The sequence below is a fragment of the Schistocerca americana genome, chromosome 4 (genome assembly GCF_021461395.2).
Source record: "Schistocerca americana isolate TAMUIC-IGC-003095 chromosome 4, iqSchAmer2.1, whole genome shotgun sequence".
Taxonomy (NCBI): Eukaryota; Metazoa; Arthropoda; class Insecta; order Orthoptera; family Acrididae; genus Schistocerca; species Schistocerca americana.
This window is the reverse complement of record NC_060122.1, coordinates 189,816,245-189,839,829: the sequence shown is the minus strand read 5'-3', so window position 1 is coordinate 189,839,829 and position 23,585 is coordinate 189,816,245. Positions and strand designations below refer to the sequence as shown.

The window sequence follows — 23,585 nt, the reverse complement described above, 5'->3', positions numbered from 1 at the left end:
CATGGAACCTGTAGTAGTAATCGAAGACACGTTGACGGCTGCGAACCACCTGCATCCCTTGATGCTTAATGTCCTACTTAACGAGTATGTCACAGTGCAGCAATATAGTTATCCCTTTCTCAGAACCAGAACCATGCTACAGTGGTTTGAGGAACGTTATAGCGAGCCTACCCTGATATCATGGTGACCAAATTCACCTGATGTAAATCCTATGGAACCCGTCAGGGCGCCCATACGGTGCCATCACCGCGTACACAAATCGGCGCTCCATTATTTACACGAATTACCTGACCTGTGCATGTACATTTTGCCACATACCTCCACACAACTACCAAGGAACTGTCGGATCTATTTCGTTCCAAAGGCGGACAGACAAGCTATTAAGCAGGTGGTGGTAACGTTTTGCCTCACCATTGCCAATATCTCATGTTTTATTTGACTCAGCCATTTTTAGTACACTATAACATACTTCCTTTTGTATGTCCATCCATTTAGCAGGAGGTCTCTGGGACGACGGCCGTTTACTATCGTGACAAAAAATAAAAACATCTACAGTAGTCCTTATGATTTTACCTTATTTTGTCGCTACCAGTTTCAAACGCTTCATTTCGTCATATTCAGGCTGTTTTTGTGCTGTACAGGTTGATACGATCCCCATGCATAACCCATCATTATCTGTGAATCCAGGAATGTTGGCAACTGATGAGTTATGCATGGGGATCGTATGGACTTGTACCGCACCAAAACAGCCTGCAGATCACGAAATAAGCGTTGAAACTGGTAGCGACAAAATAAGATACAATCATATGGACCGCAGTAGGTCTTTTATTTTTTGTCACAATAACTTATGTCGTCTTGTTGAAAATTCCATTATTGCATGTAGGAGAGATGGGATTGTAGTTTCACAGAACTCTGGATAACAAACTGCGAGTCAAGCTTATAGGTTAGCATCTATTCAGGATGAGAGAGAACACTGTTCTTCAAATAGAAATGGAGGTCATTTGAAAACTGACCATAATGCGTTACAGAAAGTTAAAACAGGAAACAGCTGGGTCGAGAGAGAAGTGCAGCTGCGTCTAGTATGGCGCGTGAAGCAAGCGATGTTGCAGATATTTTGTAAAATTTGTCAGCTGTAACAGTGAATATCCTTTAAGATAATGGAACTTTCAACAATGTTCTGCACTGCTCACTTATATTACAGTCATCATGATAATATCATATGGAACCAATGCATCGGGAGAGTTCTGTTCCTTTCAAAGGCATTGTTTCTGAGTGTTGAACCACTGATAATTACTTTCATTTTTGTTATTGGTGGAGGTTTGCACAGTCAACACTCACAGTGGCAATTCTGTAAATCCTTAAATTAAAGTCAAATAAAATTAGGGTACCTTGGGCTGTGGTAGACTACACGTTGACATCACTATATTTAATAAAGCATTCTCTAATATTATCATCATGTAGTGGCATACTGTGTTTGAGTTCTGAAGTGTCAGAATGTGGCACTGCAATGGTGGCAATATCAGATTCATGTTGTTCCACATTTGCAAACTCTTAGCTGTGCAGACTAATATTCAATTGATATCACGCAGAAAAACCCACTCCCACAAAATATCGAACGAACCCACAAAGGCAGTGTGTGTGTGTGTGTGTGTGTGTGGCAGTGTTTCATTATCATACAATATTTATATGCCTTATTTATAAACCAGCATTTAGGACAGAAGCAAACAACAGTATACACATTGAGACATTGTTTGGACTACAATGTAATTTATTGAAAGGGTAATTTTAGATTCATCTACAAATTTGCGTTTTAGGGACCATCCAGCAAACTAGGTTTTCGTTGCATAGGATATTGTTGACAGGTCATTGCTTCGAGCTATATCCACACTCAGTAACACAATGTCTAATTCAATGCTGTAGATGTAAACAGCTCTATGAACAACATGGAGAAAAGCATGATGCAAACTGTCCTGTCTTACGGTACATTTATTCACTGGGTCTTGTGCTTGAGCAATGGTGATGTGCTCTTACTACTGTTACATGTTTTCAATGTTGGTTTCTGCTTGGTTAACCTGGTTTTATGGTGTTAAGTATCATCTCCATTTTTGTCAAGTCAACAACATCATATAGCTTTATGGTTAATTAGCACTTATAGCACGTGAGGTTGTTACAATAGATATTTTTCCACTGTGACTATGGTACTTGATCGAAAAGGTTTGTGAATAAATGTGTTGTCAGGCAGCACATTGTCTATCATGCATTTTTCCCAGTACATTAACGCTGTTCAGAGTTGCCTGAGAATAAGAATTTGACGTATGAACAACACTAGTATTTTCAAGTGGATTCCACCTTCTAGTCCTGATTGTCCACATGTGTATGAACATCTACAAAATTTGAGTACTGCTATACATCAAACTACTAGTATCAATTCCATTACGAGAGGTATGAGGGCCCTTATATATTTTTGGTATCGTTGAACTGCAAATAAATCACAAGGTAGGTGGTGATGGCACCTGCCATGGAAAGGAGTATGGTGAGGTCAACCGTGAAGACACCGGCAGCGGTGAAGCGGAGACGGTGGTGCAGCAGCTGCTGCGAGAACAGCTGCAGCTGGTCGCGCAGCTGTGCGCCAGCCGCGCCGGCGCCCGCGTTCGGCAGCAGCGCCTTGTGCACCAGAACAGCTGTCTGGCTGGCCTCGGCGACAGCGGAGCTGCAGCACCACGTGACGGCCAGCACACAGCTGACGTGCAGCACCACCCAGCTCAGCAGGTTCAGCATCAGCAGGTCCACTTGGCTGGGGGGGATAGGCTGCCAGTGACACACAAACTACAGTGAGCGACACTGCTAACCTCTCATACGCCCGACTTAGGAACTATGAGTTTTTCAGAAGGAGAGGTCACAATGACTGTGACCCAAGACAACAATGACTATTATTAAATAAAACCTATAACTGTACCGTAACGCTCTGTTACTTTCCAGCGTATTAATTGACATATTGTCTGCCACACTTGAATCACCCAAGGTTATGTACTAGGCCGAGGCCTTTTACAGTGTGGATAATTGTCAGAGACATGGCCTGTGAAGTCAATTTCTTCAGTATCGTTCCTGTTTCGCTATCATGTACAGGAATTATGCAAATCTTTAATAACAAATCAAGATACATTTAAGCATTTCAGAAAAATGGCGTTTATTGTTTGGAAGAATAAAGCCAAAATAATATAAATGCTGAATATATAATACTTCAACAGGCTGGTTTACAAATTCACAGCAGATGTAACAACATAGTTGAATTATCTTATAGATTGTATGCTTTACTTTACAAATGTGAATAATGAAAAGACAATCCTATGACGTAACCATTACACGAATATCGGAACAAAACGTGCACTGCCTCTCCAGCAGGCCTCGGCAACTATATACCCATCTGAGCTGAATGTAGCTGTGTGTACGTCTTACATTCACCTGCTCAAATGTGTTTATCAATTTGCTTCAAATAGCTTGCCAGGGAAATCACCGTGTGGAACAGTTTGATACACATGGCAGCCATGTGTCAAATAAGACTCAGTTGAGTTCCCATCCTCCAAACGCTTTCCAATCTCTTTCACGTAGAAGTACAGACAACAATTTTCAGAATGAAATGGGAACCAAGTCCTCAATAGTCGTGTTTTATGACAAAGACAATACTTTTTTAACTTTTGTAAACAAACTGTGAAGCTTGTATTTGAGTTTTAATAGTTGGGTGAGGTGGGAGAAGACGAAAAAGAAAAGGTAATGGGCACGTTTCAACAGAACTCATTTGAAAAAGAATCCGGGAATGTGGATTCATCTTACATTTTCTGACTTATGAACTGGACAAAATAAAAATATAAAAATGGGCATAATTCCATTTAAACGAACTCAAAATCCGGTCCTATAAACCACTGATTTTAAGTTCTTAAAGTCAAATCGTTCATTCTTCCGCAGCAATGCTGCCTGCGGTATAATGGAAGAAGAAAGTAAAAAAAGCAGTATATTCACATTAACTGGAGATCGAATGGCAGTGATGAAATCAACATAGAAGAATAGGCATAAATTTATAATTATTTTCACGTTATAACAAGAATCTAAGCACCAAAATTTCGGAAATCTCCGTAGTTAGTATCGAAGCGGATATCCTATGCCGGTTGGTCGACTGAAAGAATATACAATGACCTCAAACTTGAAAACGACTTTCCCAGTTCGATTAAATTCAAAGAAAATCTCAATGATCTCTATTCTTCCTCTCGAAACATTAATCTGGAAGAGAAAGGACAAGAAAGACCTATGCAGACTATAGCAAAAGATTGTACATCAAGATTCATTCCTTAAGTCCGAAAGGTTAAGTATGTACACGAAAAGCGATGTGAAATCGCTATGGCCATATGTGTCACCACGAGTACCTCGTAATCATTCTAGTAGATATGAGTTCACCCTGCAGCATGGCAGAATGAGGATGACGGTGATGTAATGCCCAGAATATTGAGAAAAATTGTTAAGTGCAGTTAGGACAGCTATAATGATATTGCAGGCTTTATAGACACGATTTTTGGTACAACTGAATCTATGACTGTATCTTAATATAGAAAGATATATAGCTGTATATTCTATTACATGAATACTATACTGAGTATAAATCTGTTTTGAAATATTTTCCTGAAATGTAGTGGAAAAGTTAACCAAGCCCTAGAAATCATTACATTTTACCGTTCCAAACAGCAAATATGATGAGTTTGTGAACACAGTATAATACAATCGTCAATCTACACAAGCTCTCAAAACTGACAGTAATGGACTTGGTTGTATTTAGTATTGGACCCTCCGAATTGTTTTAAAATGTAGCAATACAAAAACGGTAGTTCTGTATGCTGAAGTTCACTAGCTACATTAATTTCCCTACAGATAAAAAATCTGAAACGACCCATTAAACATGAGAACGGAAAGACCCAGCCTACCGACACCTGACAAACAGACGTCGCGCGTAAAACGGTTGAAGGGGAGGCGCAGGGAAGCAGTGGGGGTAACGTGACTACAGCAGATAACTCAGAAGTAGTGACTGTAATCAGGAAGCAGGAGTATGGGACAACTGTTGCTGGTAACAGAAATCGAAGAGGACAGAAAATATTAATGTCTTAATTTTCTCTGTATGATGAGTAAAACTCAACATGTCAAAAATAAAAATAACCGAATTAGGTAGCGCATTGTTTACCACACTGGATTCGCATCAAAGGCCTGGTAATAGCTTGGGTGGAGATTCGTATCTGAATCTCTTCCGTGACCCTATCAGAATCCACAGTAAACCAACATGTATACACGCTACGTCGCAAGCTCAAGATGAAGAGATAGAAAAAGTATATGACGATATTGAAAGGGTAACACAGTACGTAAATCTGTAAGTCATGAAGAAACCGAATGCAGTTGGAGGGGAAAAAGTAGATGAAAGGGATACAGGAGTAACAAGCTTGGCACAAGGAATGAGGAGAAAGGCTGAGTTCTGTATAAATTTTAGCTGTTAGTAACAAGTAGTCTGTTAGAGAATCACAAGAGGAGCAGGTATACGAGGAAAAAGCCGGGTGATACAGGAAGACTTCACATAGATTACGTCATGATCAGACAGAAATTCCGAAATCAGATACTGGATTGTAAGGCGTACCCAGGAGCGGTTATAGACACAAATCACAATGTAGTAGTAATGAAGAGTAGGCTGAAGATACTAGTCAGGAAGAATCAGTACGCAAGAAAGTGGGATACGGAAGTACTAACGGATGACGAGATCCTCTTGGAGCTGTCTAAGGCTGTAGATACAGCAGTAAAGAGCAGCTGAGTAGGCCGTACAGTTGAAGAGGAATGGGAATCTCTAAAAAGTGCCATCACAGAGGTTGGCAAGAGAAACATAAGTACAAAGAAGGTACGTACAAAGAAAACATGGGTAACAGAAGAAATACTTTAGGTGATCGATGAAAGAAGAAAGTACAAAAATGTTCAGGGATATTCGGGAAAACAGAAATACAAGTAGCTGAGAAATTAAATAAAGCATAAAAGCTAAAGCGAAATGGCTGCATGAAAAAGTGAGCAAATCGCAAAAGAAATAATTGTCGGTCGTACTGACTCAGCATATAGGAAAGTAAAAACAGACTTCAGTGAAACTAAAGTAGGGATGGTGACAGTAAGAGTGCAACAGGAGAGAGTGCATAGTTCGAAAGAGTATACTGAAGGCCTCCATGAGAGGGAAGATTTGTCTGATGTGTCAGTATAGAAGAGATAAGGGATCCAGTAATACAACCAGAATTTAGGAGAGATTTGGAGGGCTTAAGAACAAATAAGGGAGAACGGATAGATAACATTGCATCAGAATTTCAAAAATCATTGGGGCGAGTGACAATTAAACGACTATTCCTGTTTGTGTGTAGAGTGTATGAGTCTGGCGTCATAACTTATAACTTTCAGAAAAATATCATCCACGCAATTACGAAGACTGCAAGAGCTGATAATTGCGAGAAATGTCGCACAATCAGCTTAACAGCTCTTGCATCCAAGTTGCCTACAAGAATAATATACAGAAGAACGGAAAAGAAAATTGAGGACGTGTTAGATGATAATCAGTTTGTCTTTATGAAAGATAAAGACACAAGAGAGGTAATTACGTCGTTTCGGTTGACAATGGAGGCAAGATTAAGGAAAAATCAAGACACTGTCATAGGATTTATTGACCAGGGAAAAGCATTCAGCAATGTAAAAAGGTGCAAGTTGTTCCAATTTCTGAGAAAAATCGGAGTAAGCTATAGGGAGAGACGGGTCATATACAATAAGTACAAGAGGCAAGAGGGAGTGATAAGAGTGGACAACCAAGAACGATGTGCTCGGGTTAAAAAGTGTATTCTTTCCCTCCTAATGTTCAGTCAGTTCATCGAAGAAGCAATGATAGAAATAAAAGGAAGTTTCAAGAGCGGAATTAAAATTCAAGCGGTTAAGGTACCAATGACACGATTCACTGATGACATTGCTATCCTGAGCAAAAGTGAAGAGGAATTTCTTGTTCTGCTGAATGGAAGGGGCAGGGTTATGAGTACAGGATATGGACTGAGAGTAAATTGAAGAAAGACGAAAGTAATGTAGCAGTAATGGGAACCGCGAGAAACTTAACATCGAGCTTGATGACCACGAAGTAGATGAAGTTAAGGAATTCTGCTGCCTAAGCAGTAAAATAACCAATGACGGACGGAGCAAGGAGCACATAAAACGCAGTCTAGAACTGGCAAAAAGGGCATTCCTGGCCAAGAGAAGTGTACTAGTATCAAATACAGGCCTTCATTTGGGGAAGAAATTTCTGAGAATATGCGTTTGGAGAACACAATTGTATGGTAGTGGAACATGGACTGTGGGGAAAAAGGAGCAGGAGCGAAGCGAAGCATTTGAGATGTGGTACTACAGACGAATGTTGAAAATTAGATTGACCGATAAGGTAAGGAATGAGGAGGTTCAGCACAGAATCAGGGGCGAAAGGAATATGTGGGAAACACTGACAAGGAGAAGGGACAGGATCATAGGACAAACTGTAGAGGAAGATAGAGATTGGAATATATTCAACAGATAATTGAGGGTGTAGGCTCCAACCCTACTCTGAAATGAAGATATTGGCACAGGAGAGGAATTCATGGCGGCACGCATTAAACCAGTCAGAAGACTGATTGTAATGGATGAGGCTGGCCTCTCTCTAATCCTCTGGCCTTCTGTGTCGAATAGCTACCAGCAAAGAACTTGGCGCATCATTGGTTTTCGAGCAAATGAAGCCTCTGGTTCATAATAAGTGAATGCTATGTTAGCACTGTGTGTACGATTCCACTTACTGTGCATAACGCAGTTTGAACTCGACCTGTAATGAAACGTGATATTACTCACCAAGGGTTTGGACATCAGAAGAATAGCTGCCATCAATGTATCTAAAATATTCCACTGAGGTAGGGAGCGGACCTCTGACTTACAATAGACAACTATTCCCTGTAATTGTATTTATTGCAATCACTTTTGCATATGCTGGATCATTACAGTGCACAACAGCAACCTCAGGTATCGCCTGTTCAGATAATGATATACTGGTATATCAATCAATCAGTTGGAGTTAAAAATGAGAAATCAATAAAAGTCAAACTCAAAAAGGCGTTAATATAGAATCTCTCTAATAGAAGTTTACCGCAACAAGAAACATCCGCTTTGCATACGGTGGTCGGTCGGCAGAATAGTCCTCAGCGTTCCAGCAACCTTTCGACGTCAGTGAGTACAGCTATTAGAGTAACCTCATCTACACCTTCTGTTTTATCCTTGAAGATGTATGTTTCATCATAATCTTAGTTCGAAAGCATTCCTTCTATCCTTAATATCCTATGTAAAAATTACACTACTGGCCATTAAAATTGCTACACCAAGAAGAAATACAGTTGATAAACGGGTATTCACTGGACAAATATATTATACTAGAACTGAGATGTGATTACATTTTCACGTAATTTGGGTGCATAGTTCCTGAGAAATCAGTACCCAGAACAACCACCTCTGGCCGTAATAATGGCCTTGATACGCCTGGGCATTGAGTCAAAGGGAGCTTGGATGGCGTGTACAGGTAAAGCTGCCCATACAGCTTCAACACGATACCACAGTTCATCAAGAGTAGTGACTGGCGTATGGTGACGATCCAGTTGTTCGGCCACCATTGACCAGACGTTTTCAATTGGTGAGAGATCTGGAGAATGTGCTGGCCAGGGCAGCAGTCGAACATTTCCTGCATCCAGAAAGGCCCGTACAGGACCTGCAACATGCGGTCGTGCATTATCCTGTTCTAATGTAGGGTTTCGCAGGGATCGAATGAATGGTAGAGCCACGTGTCGTAACACATCTGAAATGTAACGTCCACTGATCAAAGTGCCGTCAATGCGAACAAGAGGTGACCGACACGTGTAACCAATGGCACCCCATACCATAACGCTGGATGAAACGACGAATACACGCTTCCAATGTGCGTTCACCGCGATGTCGCCAAACACGGATGCGACCATCATGATGCTGTAAACAGAACCTGGATTCATCCGAAAAAATGACGTTTTGCCACTCGTGCACCAATGTTCGTCGTTGAGTATACCATCGCAGGCGCTCCTGTCTGTGATGCAGCGTCACGGGTAACCTCAGCCATGATCTCCGAGCTGATAGTTCACGCTGCTGCTAACGTCGTCGAACTGTTCGTGCAAATGGTTGTTGTCTTGCAAACGTCCCCATCTGTTGACTCAGGGATCGAAACGTGGCTGCACGATCCGTTACAGCCATACGGATAAGATGCCTGTCATCTCGACTGCTAGTAATACGAGGCCGTTGGGATCCAGCACGGCGTTCCATATTACCCTCCTGAACCCACCGATTCCATATTCTGCTAAAAGCCATTGTATCTCGACCAATGCGAGCAGCAATGTTGCGATACGATAAACCGCAATCGTTATAGGCTACAATCCGACCTTTATCAAAGTCGGAAACGAGATGGTACGTATTTGTATTCCCTACTCGAGGCATCAAAATAACGTTTCACCAGGCAAAGCCGGTTAACTGCTGCTTGTGTGTGAGAAATCGGTTGGAAACTTTCCTCATATCAGCACGTTGTAGGTGTCGCCACCGGCGCCAACCTTGTATGAATGCTCTGAAAAGCTAATTATTAGCATATCACAGCATCGTCTTCCTGTCGGTTAAATTTCGCGTCTGTAGCACGTCATCTTCGTGGTGTAGCAATTTTAATGGCCAGTAGTGTATTCACTTCGCTGCGGAGTGTGCGCTTATACGAAACTTCTTGGCAAAATAAAATTGTGTACCAGACGAGGCGTATGATGTATTTCAGTAAGTAAAGGTGGTATGGGGAGTAAAGGGGTGGGGGGGGGGGGGGAGAGGGGCGTTCCTGACTGTGTTTGGGTAGCTCAGTCGGCAGAGTAATTGTCAACGAAAAGTATATGCTGCGAGTTGGAGTCTCTATCCGCAACACAGTTTTAATATGTCAGGTATAAGGTAAATGAAATATATAACAAATTTTAAGTGCCTCTACAGATCGTGTGAAACTATAACAGCGCTTAGCTGCTTAACGCATCTCACCTGGTATTGTAGCTTGAGCGCTAGTATTAGGTTGAGCAGCGATACGCAGTGGATGAAGTGGGCGGCGACAGCACTCAGTACTGGCAGGCCGAACGCTTCGTTAACGAGTCCTGCTGTGTCGAACAGCTGACCGTGCACTTGGCGCAGCAGATGAACCTCTCCAGAGTCGTCAACGTTCTGCGGGCAGAGGCATTTATATTCTTAACACCAGATTCATGATACCCTCACCATACCATATCACTCCCAGGGTGGGCGTTTGAATCATTGGGAAATGCTGACAGAAATAAGAAAATATTCTACTGCACAGCCCGTTTGCTTAACTCGGACGCCACTGTATTATAGAACCGTTGCTAGACAAGCCATATACAAGTGGGAAGAAGGCTTTTCCGATTATATTTAATCTAGACAGAAATAATCTAAACGGAGGTAGCAGAAAGACAGTATTCCTTATAAAAATTCGCCATATAATATTAAAGCAGTCTGTAATACATAAATGCTAGTTATAACTCTTCTCGCTACTCCTTATGTAGGATCAACCACGTTTGTCAACAGAACGACTGGTGACATCTAGTATAAATTTGAACAACTGCTTACATTTAAAAAATTATAATGAAATGGGGCTATGTGAATCAGTTTTCGTAGGTTTTTTTTGAATCGGAATATAATATGTATTTCTTCTTTATTAAAGTATTCATGTAGACTAATTACAACGAATAATGTCTCAAACACCACTGCAAAAGTATGTTTTAGCAAAATTTTCGACATCGCTCGTAGACATGGAGCTATTGTAGGAAATGCTGTGAAGGGATTTGAGTGCATGAGAATTTTCCCGTCATTCCAAACAAATAACCGTCACACAGATTCCTTTCTTCACGCACATTCCTAAGTGACCAATTCTCTTCTGCTGTCACAGGGTCAGAAGTAAACCCACGCTCTCCAAATACTTCTAATCCTGCAGGTAATACGGAAGTCGGAGCTCAGCAGCATCATCTTCTCTTGTTTTGCCAATCCCAACAAAAAACACCGAAACCCCGCGTGGGAGGAGACAGAAAAATTCAGCATGTTATTTGATTTCACCATTTCAACTCAATCTAGCAAGAGGGAAGAGATAATTGCATTATGAAACTACTGATGAAAGGAGAACAGTGACTGCAGGAATCGTGGGATTTTCAAGGGAAACCTTCAAATTCAGATGAAAACCCATCTTCATCAGCACATGAAAACGGTAGAAGAAAACAAACATCGTGCATTCTGAAACATCAAACGTTATGATCCAAGATCTATCAAGGACGGGGAATCGATCAGGTGTGGTAAGTGCAAGGTGTGGTTCCACGAAATTTGTGAGGTGGATAAGCAATCCCACTCCAGAGAACTCACGTTAGGGCTACTGGAGCAGTTAAAAAACCTAAACTACCGTATTGTATTTAAGCGTGTGACAGTTTACAGTGATCCACGTTGCCCCCATTTACGACACAAACAGCTCCACAAGCTTTTAACTGTTCCACGGTGCCAACATTTTGCTGTTTACAATGAAGAAGTGTAGACCTCGAAGCAGTGTACCGTTATCACACAAAACATAAGTATAACCTGTTCACTGTTACAGTTTAACGTGTGTAGTAAAAAAATTTATTACCTGTATGAGGCCCAACAAATTGAAATAATTCATTTGGCTCCACCTTACCCTATGTTCAGTAGGCATTACCCAGGAATTACGCTTGAGGGAACACTTTGTATGTCATAATAGTAGATAAACTGAGGATCATCACTTTGCTAGGTAGAAAATGCTGTTGACATGTTCAGAAAAAACATTTCAGAACATGATATCAAATAATGTAAGCCGTCTCTACCGAAATCATGTATCATATGTAAAATATCTCCCATGAACCGTGGACCTTGCCGCTGGTGGGGAGGCTTGGGGTCTCAGCGATATAGATAGACGTGCCGTACGCGCAACCATAACGGAGGGGTATCTCTTGAGAGGCCACACAGACGTGTGGTTCCTGGAGAGGGGCAGCAGCCTTTTCAGTAGCAGCAAGGGTAAGAGTCTGGATGATTGACAGATCGGGCCTAGTAACATTAACCAAAACGGCCTTACTTTGCTGGTACGGCGAACGGGTGAAAGCAAGAGGAAACTACAGCCATAAATTTTCCCAAGGGCATGCAGCTGTATGGTTAAATGATGATGGCCTCCTCTTGGATCTAATATTCGGAGTTAAAATAGTCCCCAATTCGGATCTCCGGGCGGCGACTACTCAAGAGGATGTCATTATCAGAAGAAAGAAAACTGGCGTTCTACGGATCGGAGCGTGGAGTTTCAGATCCCTTAATCGCGCAGGTAGGTTAGAAAATATAAAAAGGGAAATGGATAGGTTAAAGCTATATATAGTGGGAATCAGTGAAGTTCTATGGCATCAGGATGAAGACTTCTGGTCTGGTGAATATGGGATTATAAATACAAACTCAGATAGGGGTCATCCAATAGTAGGTTTAATAATGAATAAAAAACAGGAGCGTAGGTAAGCTACTACGCACAGCAAAGTGGACCCATTATTGTAGCCAAGATAGACACAATGCCCACGCCTACCACAGTAGCAAAAGTTTATATGCCAACTAGCTCCGAAGATCATGAAGAGATTGAAAAAATGTATGATAAGGTAAAATAAATTATTCAGATAGTGAAGGAAGAAGAAAATTTGGTAGTCATGGGGGACTGGAATTCGATAGTAGGAAAAGGAAAAAACGGGAAGGCAGTAGGTGAGTACAGAATTGGGGTAAGGAATAAAAGAGGAAGCCGCCTGGTAGAATTTTTTGTAGAGCGTAACTTAATCACAGCTAAAACTTGGCTTAAGAATCATGAAAGAAGGTTGTATACGTGGAAGAGGCCTGGAGACACATGAAGGTTTCTGATAGATTATGTAATAGTAAGATAGAGATTTAGGAACCAGGTTTTACATTGTAAGCCATTTCCAGGGGCAGGTATGGACTCTGACCACAATGTATTGGTTATGAACATTAGATTAAAACTGAAGGAATTGCAAAAAGATAGCAATTTAAGGAGACGGGACCTGGAGGTAGCAGAGAGTTTCAGTGAGAGCATTAGGGAACGATTGACAAGGACTGGGGAAAGAAATACATTAGATGAAGAACGGGTAGTTTTGAGAGATGAAAGAGTGAAGACAGCAGAGGATCAAGTGGGTAAAAAGACGAGAGCTAGTAGAAATCCTTGGGTAACAGAAAAGATATTAAATTTAATTGAGGAAAATAAGAAAATATAAAAATGCAGTAAATGGAGCAGGCAAAAAGAAATACAAACGTCTCAAAAATGAGATTAACAGGAAGTGCAAAATGGCTCAGCAGGAATGGCTACAGGAAAAATGTAAGGATGTAGACGCATATTTTACTAGATGTAAGATAGATACTGGCTTTTCTCCACGCCCAAACAACAGGGAACTGACATGTATCGAGATTAGAATATAGTGCATTGATAATGGCTAGGCACTACACGAAATCTGGATTTGCCAAATAAAATCTGCAAAAAATGGACGACTGATTGCTAACGTGATGGTATTCCTATCTTTTGTACTGATGTCAATGGCTTAGTTATTCCTCAATGCTTAGAATCAACGATTACGTGTCTAAAGGGGCACCCTTACAACATTGCTGAAAGTTATTAGCCGAAAGGAAAAACGCTATTAAATGTGGTTAGTTTATTGGTCAATCATTTATTATTTAATGTTTACGCAAAAGCTATGCAACATACGTTTTTGTTGCACTTGTTCTACGTAACAGCGTGCGTGCCTCTGTGTTTATTCAGGTAAATATGAAAAGTCAGATTTCGTTTCCAAAATACTTTTTGGGGTGTATAAATATTCATACTTACTGCAGAATCTAAAAGCTCAGGGTTTTACCTTCGCTGTTCATAGGAGGAATTCACGTATCCAACACACAAACCTATAAAACAAAAGCATTCACAAAATATCTCGATTGTAGCACTTCGCATCTGGAACAGAACTCGTCTGTTCTTTGCATAGTTGAATATCCCGTCGCCTTTGGAAAAGACTGACCTTCGGCTTTTTGTTATTTTCGTCATCCAGACGGTTTTCCTCCCACAAGTTAACAGATTGATCATTACACATCCGCTTAATTCAGGCACATCTTCTTTTTCTTTCCTCGTCTATTCACCATCTGTTTCCCACTTCTCTGAGCTCCTCTGGTCCCTCTGTAATCTATCTTTCACCCTCTCTGACGTCAGTATTTTAAAATTTCAGTCTATATTTAGTGCTGAGCCCAAACACTACCAGCCAAAATATTGCCACAGTGGATACACCGTTTCCCGTCACATCACCGAAGTTAAGCGCTGTCGGGCATGGCTGGCACTTGGAGGGGTGACCATCCGGGCCGCCGTGCGCTCTTGCCATTTTTCGGGCTGCACTCAGCCTCGTGATGTCAGCTGAGGAGCTACTCGACCGAATAGTAGCGGCTCCGCTAAAAAAAAAACCACCATCATAACGACTGTGAGTGTGGTGTACTGACCACACGCCCCTCCTAACCACAATCTTAGACCTGAGGATGACACGGCGGTCGAATGGTCCCGAAGGGCCACTTGTGGCCTGAAGGCAGAGTGCAAAATATTACCACCACCTTCTTAATAGCTTGTTTGTCTGACTCTTGAACGAAATACATCACTGATTCTGCGTAAGGGTGATCCCATGTTCTAATGTTAGGTTTGTGGAGGTATGTGGCATGCGATTTCTCCGCCCGCGTCATGTAACTCGCGTAAATAAAAGGGCGATGATTTGGGTACGTAGAGATGGCGCCCGACAGCGATCCACAGTGGTCTCTTAGGATGTACAGTCGTCCTCAAAAGTATCTGAAGGACCTGAATTGCATTTAGCCTGATTCGCATGCAACCCACATAACGCAGCTGTCTAGCAGATCCTTGGTACAGTCGTGCGGCTATTGAAAATGGATTCAACAAGTCATCACTAGAAAACTCTGCTCTCTATCGCAATAACTCAAGGTCTAAAGTAATACCATGATACTACAAATATCAGGGAACACCTTATCACAGATAAGACTGTCCATAAGGCTTGTAAGCTCGCATTTACTGCAATAAATGACACACCTTAAATGTTACCACTCTCATTATTATGTCAGATAGGTAACGCACGTAGTACGTTCGTCGTATTCATGATTTCCTCTTCAAAGTAACATACTGTACTTGATATTTAACACAAAATGACATTAAAAGTTTAAGTTATTGATGAGCAGCTAGTTGATAATATGTATGAACTTCAAGTGACACGAAGAACCGTCTCGTTCTGCCTTAGGATTTAAACCCAGGTCATGCAGACTAAGATTACATGACTGACAGAAACTAACAGTCATTCCTCACTAGGCATACAGAGAGTGATATACCTCGAATTTAGACAGTATCAGTTAGCAAATATCAACTTTAAATTACATAACATAAACATTTTTAACGAATGCGAGTTCCTACCCAGCATCTATTGTCCCTGTTAACGAACTACGAGCCGGCCGGAGTGGCCGTGCGGTTCTAGGCGCTACAGTCTGGAACCGAGCGACAGCTACGGTCGCAGGTTCGAATCCTGCCTCGAGCGTGGATGTGTGTGATGTCCTTAGGTTAGTTAGATTTAATTAGTTCTGAGTTCTAGGCGACTGATGACCTCAGAAGTTAAGTCGCATAGTGCTCAGATCCATTTGAACGAACTACGAGAGATGTTAAATATTGCTTCTTCACAAGTAACTTATTTGAAATGGCGTGAAATAAAGCTTTGTGTTGGACAGGGATTGGAACCCAGAACCTAATCGGATTGTTATCGAGGCCCAATCAACTGTGACATATCGGATTTTCTCGGCAGTAGCTAGATGTTTTAACTGAAATGGCGAGACGAAATATTACTTTTTTCCTTCCCAGGACTCCAACCAGGCACCTATCGCTGTTATATTCCAGAGAAAACGAACGTTAAATATGGGTTTGTTACACCAGCAGCGACATGTGAGCATGTTTGAACTAGAAATAATATGACGAAGAGTACAGTGCTGACTGGGAATCGAACTCCACACATATCTTTGTTGACTCCACACTAAGAGACGTCAGCTACCGATTTTGTCGCCACCAGCGGCTCAGAATAACATCCTTAAACTTACGGTTATCTCTGAAATAGTTGTGTGTCTCACAGGGAGTCAAAAACGTCAGATATCGTTAGTGTTGACAAGGAATGAAAATGCATTAAAAATCAAAATTATTATCCAACAGGAGATAGGTGTTCTCATGCTAGAGCTTGATAATACGTAATGAAAACTTTAGTGCCGGGCCAGGATTCGAACCTATTCACGTGCAATGCGTTGAGATGTTCAGGAATCTGCAGATGTGAATAAACAACCAACAGTAGTCGACTGTATTGTCACGAAGGGATCAAATTACGCGTTAAAGGCGGTTTGAGTTGCATTCCAAGTTCAGAACCCGTTTAATAGGCATACAGAAGCTCTACCTCCTGTGACTCTACATAGCGTTTGTTTCGTCACTAGAAATAAATAACTAGTATAAGATAGGTTACTGGTGATAGAATTCCCACATTTCGCCAATGCTGACTTTATTGTGGTTTAACCTAACGTCTACTTGGTAGAGAAGGAATACCATGTTTAATGTGAATTTCAGACCACAATGCCATTATAACTTCTCCGTTGGCGTAACCAGAAGAGAATAGAATCTGCCTCTCCCTATTAAAAGTCATTGGCAGACGTTGGAATCGAACCCAGACTATCACCATAGCAACCTGTCATCAATCCAACAGACCACCAAAGCCTCGTCTCTGAGAGTCATTTTTCTATCATAACACCGTTGCGGCACACTCGATGAGAATTCTGAAACACAGGATCCCTGTAGCGGTTTGCAGCATGTTCAGTACATTCATTTACTTGGTTGACCGAATCGCCATGAACTAGGTGTCTCAGCTACCCTGTGCATACATTCTACTCTATTTTGTAATCACCAAAATAAAATCAAGTAACTGTCACCTACACAGAACTGCCAACAGTGCAGGAAGCAGAAATTTAAGTAAGAAGTGTTCCCTTCCATTTGAGCTACTCCATCGCGCTATCTGTTTGTTGAAACCGTCGTGCAGTGGAAAAGAAAAGCTGTAACTGTCTGTCTCTCACAGGTCTTGATGCGGCCATATGCATTATATCACAGCACTGTGGAATGCGGAAGTTCTGGAGGAACTGTTGTGGTCTTCTGGAGCTGCTGCAGCTGTATGACAACTCGTAGCGTAACGGTAAGTGTTGCGCACTGTAGGTAAGGAGTCGTGAGTTGTGTTACACTCCCTGCAACATTTTTTAAAACGCAATTCTGCTGTCTGCTGAAGTTATCCATCTATTGGAACTTTGAACGTAATTCCCTTCACTTCTCAACCCAAAATAGTCGCATGTGGAAAAAGGACTAGCTTCTGCGACATTTTGTTCTTTTCAGGTTTAATAGATCACCAGGCAGCAGATGCATCTCGAAGCATTTGTATTATGTATGGGGAGAGCGCATCGTGCCAAAGTAGTCGGAAAAGTATTTTCTACATTACCTGTCGTCTGGTAGTGGCATTTTAAACCTCTTCAATCCTTGTTTGACAGCTTTAACTCAGAACAAGTTTTATACATGCATGTAACCAATAAACTGCATGTGCATTGTCAGACTGTTATAGATAACATCATAGAATTCGCATATATCGTTGACGATTAATTTCTCTCTTATGTTTAGTATTGTTTTAACAACACCAAAAGAAACCTTGCGAAAATTGTGCACTGTGTTATAAGAAATGAAATAAAACTACCCACGATAACAGTACGACAAAAGTCTGTTTTAATACAACTGGGTATCTGCACACAAGCGTGCCTCTATCGGCACGAATTAGTAAAATTCTTCTCACTTAGATTGCGATTGGGACTGTGTTTAATTGGTATGCTGTGTCATACTCAACAGGTATGCAAATATGGCATTTCATAAATAAAGTTATGTATTCCTAGAAACCGAAAATTTGCTTGTCAGCAGTGGAAAGAGGCGTCATCTGTTGTGCAGCATTGTAAGTTTTTCACCATTGCACTATATGTTGACAGCTTTTTGTTGCGATTTCCTTATCGATGTTTGATCTGACTGCTTGTAGCTCTTTCACAGAAGGGATGAAAATGTTACAGTCAGCGAGACTGGAACCGCGATCGTAACGGGCGCTTTTTCACATGACAGCACGTCCACTCACATCTAGCGAAGAGGTATGTGTTGAGCCTTCCTCTTACGAGGCCAATAGTGGCTAGAACTCGTAAACCGCTGTTTAAATGAAGTGATTAGTTGCGATATCCACGTAACGGCTTTCCTGGGCTGAAAACCGTAAAATTTCAATCTCAAGCGATAATAACTCAGATTATTCAATGGAAATGACGGGAAAAATCAAGTGAACTTTGAGCCTTAATTCCGTGCACACCAGGAAGTAACTCGTCGATCACAGAGTCGCCAAACATAGCTTGCCTTGTCGCCAAATCTCAGTTACAGTACCAGCAGGTAGAAGACGAACAAACCTACGTGATCCTACAGCGGGCTAGAAAGTGACCATAGCTGGCTGGCTTCTCAATGACGCGGCTGTTACGGCATGGAATACGTAATGCGTCTGATTGGCATTTCTGTAACTAAGTTTAGGGACTCGAGTGTAGTTACTAATAATACTCAGAACTGACTGCAAACTATGCATCATAAATGAGTAACTCTAATAGTTGGTTTCATATTTCATTCGTAAGTGTACTCAAGACTAAGAAACATATTCACGGACGTTTTCGTGCCTCGCCGATAGTGGAGCAGACCAAACAAATAAAAATAAGAAAAGAATGTGTGTGTGTGTGTGTGTGTGTGTGTGTGTGTGTGTGTGTGTGTGTGTGTGTGTATGCGTGTGTGTGCGTGTGTGTGAGTGAGAGAGAGAGAGAGAGAGCGAGCGAGAGAGAGAGAGAGAGAGAGAGAGAGACAGAAGAGACGAAAACTAAGATAACAAACACTTTGCACCTAGAAATCGATTGTATCTATGTGCAGTCTTGTGATCATACAAGTAGAATTTCATTAATTTCACGTGAATGTAAAAAAAAATTAGGTCGGAATGGAAGGTGTAAGAAACACATTTAACTACTTATTCTGTACCACGTAATAATTAATTCATTTGAAAATTCAGAAGAGAAGACACTAATAATTATGCCCATTAAGACAGAAACTAAAGTTGAGATGCGGGCACTGTGCAGATTTGCGTTTTTGCATCTTCAGATCTATACAAATAATGTATACTAACCGGCGTATCCATTGCTTTCGTAATGGTTCCCTCTTGTTTATTCTTCTAGTGATGAGCTGTATCCACACCATGAGCCTGATTGTTTCTTTGTATCCTTCCATCTACTATCTTTGTGTGTTATTTCTCGGTGTTCAAAAAGCAAAATGTTATGCCTGCTCCCACGAGGTATTAAAACGAGGTCCCAAGAAGGCTAACTAATTATAATCAAAATAGAGTTAGACGCCAATTTGTCTGTCGTCATGGTGTTATGTTGTTGTTGTGGTCTTCAGTCCTGAGACTGGTTTGATGCAGCTATCCATGCCACCCATCCTGTGCAAGCCTTCTCATCTCCCAGTACTTACCGCAACCTACATCCTTCTGCATCTGCTTAGTGTATTCATCTCTTGGTCTCCCTCTACGAGTTTTATCCTCCACGCTGCCCTCCAATGCTAAATTTGTGATCCCTTGATGCCTCAGAACATGTCCTACCAACCGGTCCCTTCTTCTTGTCAAGTTGTGCCACAAACCCCTCTTCTCCCCAATTCTATTCAATACCTCCTCATTAGTTATGTGATCTACCCATCAAATCTTCAGCACTCTTCTGTAGCACCACATTTCGAAAGCTTGTATTCTCTTCTTGTCCAAACTATTTATCGTCCATGTTTCACTTCCATATATGGCTACACTCCATATAAACACTTTCAGAAACGACTTCCTGACACTTACATATATACTCGATGTTAACAAATTTCTCTTCTTCAGCAACGCTTTCCTTGCCATTGTCAGTCTACATTTAATATCTTTTCTACTTCGACCATCATCAGTTATTTTGCTCCCCAAATAGCAAAACTCCTTCACTACTTTAAGTGTCTCATTTCCTAATCTAATTCACTCAACATCACCTGACTTAATTCGACTACATTCCATTATCCTCGTTTTGCTTTGGTTGATGTTCATCTTACATCCTCCTTTCAAGACACTGTCCATTCCTTTCAACTGCTCTTCCAAGTCCTTTGCTGTCTCTGACAGAATTACAATGTCATCGGCGAACCTCAAAGTTTTTATTTCTTCCCATGGATTTTAATACCTACTGCGAATTTTTCTTTTGTTTTCTTTACTGGTGTTAAGTCGACAGAAATTGTTGGGTGTTATTGCCTGCATCATCGGCATCCCATTGTCGTCTTCTCTTATTGAGATTTTCATATTACCCTGAACACAAGACGCCGAGATAAGTGTTTATATTCTCCGTGACGAAACATCCCCACATTCCACTCATCCTGATGCATTCGTTACGTGCATCGGCAGCAATGAGTGATAGGAAAGTTCTTGTGAGGTGACGAATAACAATAACAATGGTAGTAATTACAAATCAGTAATCAAGCATGTTTACTGCATTATAGACGATTAACAAAATACTCAAGAAAGGCTGAGTGTTTAACTGGCCTACTGCATAGGTGTTCTTACCACTTTGTTACTGAATTCTGTTCTGGTTGTTTGCATAGAGAAAAGAAAGGACACTGTAGCCATATATATCGATAGTTCAACGAGATATACCTAACAACTATCCTTGCTTAACATCATGAGACGAACATGGTGTCACCGAGCTGATAGTCGAAATAGATTTCTGTTTTCTCTCCCTGTCTCCCTTTCTCTTTTTCTATTTATTTTTTCATGAAAGCATCGAAAAGCGCGAATAATAAGCAAGTAGGCATATAACCTGTTTACAGTTCTTTTTATTGGTACACATAATGCAAAAAAACAACTTTTAAGTGTACTACTGCGTAATTACAGTTATTGACAGTCTATTCGTGAGCTTGCTCGCATGCAGTGGGGTGAAACCTATCACAGAAGCATGAAAAACACAATTATTTCTTGCACCATTCGCAACACACAAATGAAATCTCGCTGCATTGACTTGTTGTCCGATATATTGCACGGTAAACATATCTGATTCATGTTGCTAAATATAGCTCTATCGGATATCAATTTGCGTACCAAGTGTATAAAAGTATATCTTGAAATACGCAGAAAGTCACATAGAGGTATTCGACTGAAACATAGCCATGACCAAGATTGTAACTGGGGTCGACAGCATCGTCATCTACCACCTTGACAACTCGAACGGTGACAGTGCTCGGCCGGTTACTTACGTTTACTGGTATCAAAGCTACAGCATGAAAAAACAAAAATGTTAATAACCCGAGGATCATTAACGTTGGAAGCCGTAGTAAAGTAAAGCAGTCATAAGTCGGAAGAGTGTTTTGAGCACCACAGAGCTTTAATGGGCACGGTCTTGTTGGAGGTGGTATGCCATTACTTTCCTCCGACCCTTGAGTTGACTTACCTAACATGGGAACATACAGTTGAACGTGGCTTTCGGACCACAGTACAACTCGGCATTTTTCACATCAACAAACACTGCCTGACGGGAAATAAGTGTAAAATGGCACATATGAATCGTGGGCCTGACGATGGATTGAACCCGAGACCTTCGTATCCGTAGTCTTGCTCTCCGTCACTTTGCCACCATGCAGCTACTACTGTGGATTCTGCTTGGCATTAAAATTAAGGATCTCTCATTTGTGCCTGCGTTGGCACATGGGTGTCCCTTAGGAGACCTTACTTATGGGATTACCCTCGTAAACGTGTGTGTAAACGCCTTCCAATGCCCACTCAAGGAAGACAGATACACAGTTTAGCTTCAATATTGTAAATACGCCTCAGTTGGTGGATGAACTCAGATATTTAGCAGTGCTGTACCCACTGGTGTTAGACTCGTTTTCAACCAATGATTTCCACAGCTACAGAAGCACTACTTGTGATACCTCTTAGACAATATACTTACGCAGTGCTATCAGACGAAAAGATCAATCTGGCAAAAACTGTGGGACGTTGGTTTTACAATCTTCGTACCTGCATAAAGAGCTTTTCCTATTTGAGATATCTGTGAACGTTGCTGCATAAGACGATTTAAGAAGAAACTAAATTCCTTCAGCTACGCCAATGTTTAAAGAATCGTCTTAACGGCACCAAATCGTGGTTTGTGAATCGTTTACCGGCCGTACTCTGCCGCATTTCGCTGGCTGGAAGGCAAAAATCTACTGACAAATTTCGCAGAAGGAAAAGGGGGACGACATGTCTCCCACGAGAAGGTCATGTTGTATTATTTAAATGATTACAATATCAGGTAAAACGAACAGTGAGGTTGTCAGTATAAGCACAGTACTGTTGTCAGTGCGATGTTGCACCGCCCAGGGCCTGTAATGATAAAGGGCCCGTTTAGGTCAGGCATATTGTATACAGAAGCGGAAGAGAGAGCACCACTAAATTCTATAATCCGTATGCATTGCATACACGCGTAAATAACTGTACAGTGTACTTAGGGAGCCCAATGAGCGAATTGCAAATTTTCCGGTGAGAAGAGCACTGGGAAACAGTCTTCGCTACATTAGGTTACTTAATCTGGTGTCACTCTGAGCTAGAATTTATGGTCAGCGACTAAGTGTAAGGACAATGAGTCGGATGCGGGCTTTGCAACTGTGAAATACTTTCCTACGTTATAGAAGCTGGTATTAAATTTGGACTAATATTGCGAAAATTTTGAACTTGGATTGCTTAGAATGAAAATCTTTCTGTTTATTGCAAAGGAAAACAATTGATTTTCTGAAACATTCTGTGTCATACGCAACTTGAAACAGGTCACATCGACCAAATCATATGGAAGAACTGAGAGCGACGTATATCGGAAGGCAGTAAGAACCCTTGGCTTTTGGTTTGGCAGTATTCGACAGCCATTTCTAGGCGCAAGTGAATGAAGAAAGGCAGCGCGTATTTGTTACCAAGTAACGTCTTTATCAATTACTTTAGTTTTAAGGAAATCTACGAGTAATTGCTGGTGTTTGATATTAACATGAAAAGGATTCCGTAATCAGGGAAACAACCTGTTCTTGGGCAACTACTTCTATAATGACCAAAAGGCCTTAAATGATCTTCTAGCACATGTTCCAGCAGCAGTATGAAGAAAATGACAGTAACAATGACGGTAATAATCGAATTATCCGGTAACTTCACACTTCACAGTGGATTTTCTCGAACTAAGAAATTTCCTGAAATAGTGAAAATTTCAAAATGGCT

At 41.2% G+C, this 23,585-nt stretch overlaps 1 protein-coding gene across 1 annotated transcript in view; it reads right to left on the bottom strand.

Moving 5' to 3' along the window:
* Positions 1-2,454: 2,454 nt before the first annotated feature.
* The window catches only part of LOC124613337 (putative gustatory receptor 28a), a 39,860-nt gene continuing 18,729 nt past the window's right edge, over positions 2,455-23,585 (bottom strand). The window contains exons 2-3 of the mRNA XM_047142033.1: positions 10,138-10,314; positions 2,455-2,808 (exon numbers count right to left, since the gene is read on the bottom strand). Of these exons, the coding sequence (XP_046997989.1) occupies positions 2,455-2,808; positions 10,138-10,314 (531 nt within the window). The remainder of the gene's footprint in view (positions 2,809-10,137; positions 10,315-23,585) is intronic.